The sequence below is a fragment of the Dipodomys ordii genome, unplaced genomic scaffold, assembly GCF_000151885.1.
Source record: "Dipodomys ordii isolate 6190 unplaced genomic scaffold, Dord_2.0 Scaffold90, whole genome shotgun sequence".
Taxonomy (NCBI): domain Eukaryota; kingdom Metazoa; phylum Chordata; class Mammalia; order Rodentia; family Heteromyidae; genus Dipodomys; species Dipodomys ordii.
The window spans coordinates 3,264,979-3,272,453 of NW_012267306.1; the positions used below are offsets into that span (position 1 = coordinate 3,264,979).

The following is a 7,475-nucleotide window of genomic DNA, read 5'->3' on the forward strand; positions in this document are numbered from 1 at the left end:
ACATATTTAGTTGGTTAATAATTTACTGTCGACAATGATTAAAAACACATTGAAAAAAATTAACTTGATGGTTAGGATAAACCACACCTTTAATTTTTGCTCACACCTACAAATATATACTCTTTTGGAACAATTTACTCTACTGTATTACTTTATTAGCACTTAACTCAAATATATTTCATTGTATTTAAAGTTTAAATTAGGGTTTTACTTCATTTAAAACTAGCATTGAAGGAAAAATACACCCTCTCTAAATTCAGGTAAAAGAATGCTTTATTTTACCTGTTTTAAAGACCTCTGGGTACATAAATAATTTCATTCACTTAGTTTTATGGCTAAAAGGTCATAGCAGTTATGACTTACTTTGACTGAATTGTTGACTGAATTGTTTTATTTCTAGCTTCTTTCTAGGAGCTTCTTAGCAAGAAAAGTGACTGCTGAATATGCCAGAAATATACACCTCTGTTAACTTCCTTGGGAAGCAGCCAAGACACTACTCTAACTTCTAAAGCCAGTCTACTAAAGGCATTCAGAAATAGAGATATGTGCCACCACTGCCTAATACTGAAAAAAATGATGGAGGTGTTGAGGGGTTAGGTTAAGACAGAAAAAAAAAAACACTGTGAGTACACTTTCTTGGTAAATAATGCTTAAACATTCACAGGTTTTCATATTTACAACATATATATTATATAAAATATAAAATCAGGCTAAAAAAAGAAACAATTTAGATGAAATTATGTGGCACATTTCTCTGAAAGAGAGGCTTGAGACATATCGAAGTGAGACAAACTAAGAGTAGACTGACATATTCTTTAGAGCAAATCAGACAGCTGTCAGAAATGTCAGATCAATTCCACTCACAGTGGGGTCTACAGTCCACTGCCTCTTTGGAAATTACATTACATTACATAAATGAGTATAGACAGTGGATATTTAAAACTTTTCTAACAATCTAATATGCCTATGACACTTTTACTCTATTTTACAATAAGATGTTTACACACAAAAAAGCAAACTAATCAGATACTGATTCTTTTGTACAGATAGCTCTTAAGTCTGAGATACACTGCTGTCCTCAAATACAAACATATATTGAAATATTTTGCAGATTATGTTTCAAGCACTTGTATCAACATTATCCCATCTTAATGAACATGATCTCTAATTTCTTAACAACCTCATTAGTTATCCATCTATCTTTCATAGGTTGGAGAAGTTAATAAGTTTATCAGAGTACACTGCCCAGTAAATTGGCCCTCCTGACTATATCAAAGATGTTGTAAATCTATAGAAATGGACATTATCCACAGATCATAACAATATAATGAACAGGATAATGGCCTCCCCAAGATGTTCATGTTCTAGTCTCAGGAATCTATGAATATGTTACCTCAGATGGAAAAAAGGATTACTCATATGTGCTTAAGTTAAGGATCTAATGATGGGAAATTATACTAGATTATCTAGGTGGGTCTAGTATTAGGGAGAGGAAAAGTAGATGTGATGACATATACAGAGATGAGAGTGATAACACTGGGAGGTGGAAGATCATGAACCAAGGTATGCAGAAAGCCTCTGAAAGATGTGAGAAGCAAGGAAAGAGACTTCCCTCTGGCATCTTTAGCAGGATCAGCCCTGCCAACATCTTGACTATAGCCAAGAGAGATTGATTCTGGATTTCTGACCTCTAGAAGTATAAGACAATAATTTATATTGTTTTAAGACACTAAGTTAGCAATAATTTATTATAGCAGCAACAGGAAGATAATACATTTTCTAATACAAATTCTTATGTTTCAAGATAAAAAAATACACCTATCTGTAAAGGATACAAGTCCATTTTGATAATATTGTACCATTTTCTTGACATATTTAAGTTGTTTTTCTTCTAAATCATCCTAAAATAAACATACTATTTTAGTTTTGTGCTATTAAATCTGCTGATATTTTTAAAAATTTTTCTTTAATCTAAAAAGTAAAAAACATTAAAGTTATCAAGTAATTTTTAAATTATTATGAGCATAAAATGTTTCCTGAAACAGTGGAGGTAAAAAGAGCTATTACTTAAATTTGATTAGGAAAGTATAAATCAAAATTAGTTAATATAAAGCTGTAATTGTTTCCAGAAATCATATTAACAACAGTTGAAGTACATTGAACTTTTTCTTTGTTGCATATCATATCAGCATTATGTATAAAAATTACTTCATTTATCTTCAAAATGCACTATTGCCAGAGCAGTACACATAAACTGAAATACTTTATTTTTTCCAAAAATATTTGGATAAAACTGGTTCTGCTTGGAGTTTAATTTGGCAATTTGCTCCAGAAATAGTATTTGCATCGTCTAACACATGCTCAGTGTACTGTGCAAACGAAGTAGCTTTAGTCAACTAAAAACAAAAACAGGCCAACATATATACAGTAACGTATTTTTGTTGTTTTTGTTTTTTTGTCGGTCGTGGGGCTTGAACTCTGGGCTTGGGCGCTGCTCCTCAGCTCTTCAGCTCGTGCAGAGTGCTCTACCATTTGAACCAAACACCACTTCTGGTTTTTGGTGGTTTATTGGAGATAAGAGTCCCAGGGACTTTCCTGCCTGGGCTGGCTTTGAATGGCGATCCTCAGATCTCAGCCTCCTGAGTAGCTGGGATTACAGGGGTGAGCCACCAGCTTCGGGATAGTAACATGTTTTTAAGACTGAATTTCTTCAGTTCTTCAAACTGTAAAAGGCTGTGACTTTTTCTACCGTCTTATTTCTTCAGTCTTACTTTAAACAAAAGACAGACTAGCCCTTCTTTACTCTTACACATCTTTCTGTTTATAACCACCATGGGTTTGTCTATCTCATAAAACAAATTTTCCTACTCCAGCCTTCCTAACTGCTAAAATACCCTCCAACTAAACTTAGATATGCTGCATGAGAATTTTCAATGAAAGGAGGTAAGTAAGACAAACACTCAGGGAAATAAGTTTGTAAGAAATGTAGCAGAGTAATTTTTTCTCAATACTACTTACCTTGTCTTTCTCTTCAAGTATTGTGATGATACGATGAAGGTCCATAGGCTTGAAAACACTCTAAGAACATACAACTGTTAGAATTCTATGTCATGAAAGCATATCGTGTACACTATTTTACTTGATATTTTTCTGTGGTAAGTTAAAAATATCTATAACAATAAGACAGTAAGGGGAAGAATAAAAAAAACATGAGGCCTTATCAGAGAGCAAATACATTTTAGAGTTATAACAAAAAATCCCTCTTAAATCTATTATCTTATAAACTTAATGATTTAAATTTTAACTTGCCGTAAGAAGCCAAAGAGCCTATTTGGAAAAATAGCACTTGTCCATCTTGTAGAAAATAAAATTTTCTAGTGTATACATACATATTATACAAGCTTTGTCTATGTAGAAATATGATAAAACTACCTGCTAAATTATAGGTAGGTGAACTAGGTATCTCCCTCTCATTTGGTATTTTCAGGGCTCCAGTCATCCACACCAGAAAACAAGAATTCAAAACTGTACAGATTTCACTTCTTAAGTATTTCTTTAGCTAATTTCAGTGACTTGCTTCGCTACCATCTCTCACTCATTTTCACACTTACTGGTCTTCTCCCAGGCTCTGCTCTAACACCCATAGACAAGGGCTCTATGGTCAGAATAAGAAAACTAATCTGGACTTAACCAGTGGAAGCCATTCAATGAGTCCCCCCACACTGACTGCTTATTCCATTCTTTGAGTTTCCCTTAAGTTGTTACAATCCTGTTGTTTTTTTTTCTTGCTTAATTCTCACCGGTCCTTCAGAATGAAGCTCAAGTTCCACCTCCCAAAGCATATAAAAAAACTAGAAAAATATCTCTTCTATACTCCCATAGAGCCTAATGTGTACCCATCAAAATTTCCACCACTTTCTTCTGAAAAGGTTTATGTGTTTATACCATATGAAGTCTGCTTGAGTGAGAAGGCTTTTGTTTCTGTTGTTCTTAACACTTTGGGCCTGGCATGCAGCATTGTCAGTTGTTCAATAAGTGCTCATTAAATGTAATGATTTATAGGTAAGTGAGGACAAAACCAGGAAATGTTATCGTCGAAAGTTTAAAAACTTACAGAAACCTTGAAATTATAAATGCAGTTGTGGCTATCTTTCTCAGGAAGATTAATGCTTTGTTGAGTGAGATTTTCTTTTTTTAACTCTAGGTTAATATTGCTTACTCTAGCTATGGGAGGTAAGCAACCTAAGTTCCCCACCTCCTACATTCACACTTAGTTGTACTTTAATGAAACTGTTTGAAAGTGTTCCAGGAATTGGTTAGAAAGTGTTGTAGCATGGTTCATACCATCCCTCGGCTATCATGAAGTAAAACAAACAAACAAACAAACAGGGTGCTGCAAGCAACAGCACAAACATCACCTGGAAACTAGAAAAGCAGGACCCAAAGGTTCAGCTGAAATCCATATTATAGTAAGATCTCCATGTGCTCCCCCCACATTAAGACCTGGGAAGTGCTGCTCTTAGAAGACATGAAACAACATTAAACTACATAGAAAACAGATAGAGGGTAACCATTTAGGTGCTTGGCAAATTACACCTGATTAAGGTAAATTTTATTGTGCTGCCCATCTCCTCCCAGGGGAAATGTACTTCATCTTTAATCGATGTTACCACTACATTCTAGTGGAAAGCTATAGTACACAACACATGAGAGTAATCCTAGAAAACCCATCTGAGAATTGTTTTTCTACTTAGCTGCCCTAGAATTATACCTGGTAAAATTTCATCTGAGTTACTAATAGGAGGAAAAATTTAAAAAGCTGTCATTAGTCATCCATAAAAATCAGAATAGTTACCACTGATGGGCACTTAAAATGTGTGCTAAGCTCTGTTATAATTAAATGCCTTGCAAGCACTTTGAAGTTTAGTTCTTAGACTATTTCCATGAGGAAGGCATTTCTAAATGTCTTTACAGATGAGGAAACCAACACTTGAAAAAGGTAATTAGAAAATGTCAAAATTTCTAGTACCATGTTATGAAACCTAAGACGTAGGATAAACTGGTTTTTAAAGAAAACTTAGAATAATTATAGCAGCAATCATAAAACTTTTTTTTTTCCCCAGTACCAGGACTTGAACTCTGGGCCTCATACTCGCTTAGTTTGCTTGATCATAATACTTTACCACTTGAATCACACTTCTGGCCTAGCTTTTTGCTAGTTAATCAGAGATGGTGACTCATGGACTTTTCTGTTCACTCTAGCTTTAAACTGTAATCCTCCAGATCTCAGGCTTAGGGTTGTAGACATGAGCAGTGGCACCTACTTTATAAATGTTCTCATAGATAGAAAATTTAAAAATGGAGTGCTCAGGTAGAATATCTTTCTGTAAAAGCACAAAATGGACCAAAAATTACGATTAAAAATTCCATATTCCTAAACTGTTGTTTCTCTTATTTATTAACTGCAAAGTCATAAGCTGTATTTCAATTTCCCATAGTTCCATCTATAAGCATTTCAAGCTATCAATCTAATATTCTGCAAATAAAATTTTGGTGGCTTAGTATTTACAGTAACTGCTGTCTTCTGTAAAGTTATTTGTGTGGTCTTTCTATATTAGGAAATCTCCAGCTGATATTTTAGAATTCCAGAAATCCATTCATTTTAAAACCAAGATAATTTTTAAGAACTCTAGTTTCCTGGATGAAGAATGATGATGCTATTGATGTCAATAACTGCCTATTTTCCATATGCAAGGCACAGGATAATATTATTTCACTTAATCTTTATACAATTACCTCCATGGACTTAGGGTACTTCCATAGCTGGTAAATGATGGAGTGGCTGCACCTCAATTTCAGCCCTAAACCATTTAGCCACTGTCTCAAGCATAGGCAGAGGAAAAAGCTCCAAAGTTAGTAGTCTGAAAGGACTGGAAGCATTTAGATAGTTTCCAAGGTCTTCCCACCACAGCCCCAAGGCAGAGGTCTAAAAGTTCATCATTTTTACTATTACTAGTAACACTACATCTCACTCTTGGACTAAGGAAACTAGGTAACTCTTAGTTTATTTCTCATAACTTTACTACCTCATTCATAAATTCAACCACAAATTCCAAAATACAAAGCCTAAGCAACTGGAAGTCTCCTCCAAGCAAACCATTCTGTTCTATTTCATGTCTTTGGATACAAACTGCCTTTCTCCTCAATATTTCTAAAAACGTTAAGACTTCTAGAAGTAGAAGCAGAAATGTGAATGAATGCAAATTTTTTTTTCCTGAAAAAGATCCTAGGTCTGCTTAAAGGAGAAATGGCAATGCAAGAAAAAAAGAATCCAAAAGGAAAGGAAAAGAGAAAGACACACATACATATACAGAGGAATACTCGTTTTGTGGTGTTTCCTATGTGAAAGTTTGGCAATGCCCTGTTAAAAGTATTTCTCCTTTTATCTTTTTATCCTATACTTGCCTGTCTCATATAACCTTGCCTATTATTTCTTACACTAAATAAAAGAAAAAAAAATGTGAGCCACCAGTCACCAAATTCACCTACTTCTCAGTTTTTCCCTGTGCCTAGGAGTCTTATGGTCTTGAGCTTCTTGGTAGGCTTCTGAGATATGGTTGCTTATAGTTCTCCCCTCCTGGACTGGAATATCTCCACAAAACCGATTAGGTAAATTCCCCTGCCTTCAACTCTCCAACAAAGGAACTGTTGCTCTGCAAGTTTTTGCGTAAATGTCTGATGTTCCTTAGAGAGCTCAACCCTATTCCCACAGAAGATGTCTCCAGCCACCAGGCCACCTCAAGGAACTCTCCAAGGGTCCAGGATATGAACGCAGAACATCAGTTCCTGACGCAGCCTGAGACTTGTGAAGCCTCAACAGGAATTCCCAGCGTGGCCCCACGCCATTAGTGGTAAGGCAGCTTAGGATTCCTCTCTAGGATTCGGGGTTTTCAGTGCAATCATGGCTCTCCAGGGATGCATGGCTGCTAATGATACAAATGTAGTGGGGTTTCCTAACACCCACACCAGGAATGCAGACCCAAACAGGGGTCTCCAAGTGCAAATTTTGTCAACCAAACTTGGAGGAAGAAAAAAAAAAGGTAATTTTGTATTCAAAACAAAAAACACATACAAGCACAATGAAAAATAAACACAAAACACATTTTCCTCCCAATTCTCTCTAACCTCCACCCCGTTAACAATCACTTTCTAACTCCACAGTGCAAGTTTACAATAGCTGTAAATGAAAGCCTGGGGAAATTTATTGTCGGTATTGAGACTATTGCTGGATATCCGAGATGTACAGATTAAGATCCCAGCGTAAACAAAGCTATCCAATCAGGTTTCACAGAGAATCATTCATTCCTCCTCAGGGTTTCCTAAGAGCAGCAGGGCCTTGGCTACTCGGTGTGGAGAGGGATGCTCCAAGGCTGTCGCAGTCCCCGAACAGGTTGGTTGACGACAGCCAGCCCCCT

General features: G+C 35.8%; 1 protein-coding gene across 1 annotated transcript in view; it reads right to left on the reverse strand.

Annotated features, from left to right (window-relative positions):
* The window catches only part of Cfap69 (cilia and flagella associated protein 69), a 54,723-nt gene that overhangs the window by 46,740 nt on the left and 508 nt on the right, over positions 1-7,475 (reverse strand). The window contains exons 2-3 of the mRNA XM_013025998.1: positions 3,019-3,078; positions 1,836-1,901 (exon numbers count right to left, since the gene is read on the reverse strand). Of these exons, the coding sequence (XP_012881452.1) occupies positions 1,836-1,901; positions 3,019-3,078 (126 nt within the window). The remainder of the gene's footprint in view (positions 1-1,835; positions 1,902-3,018; positions 3,079-7,475) is intronic.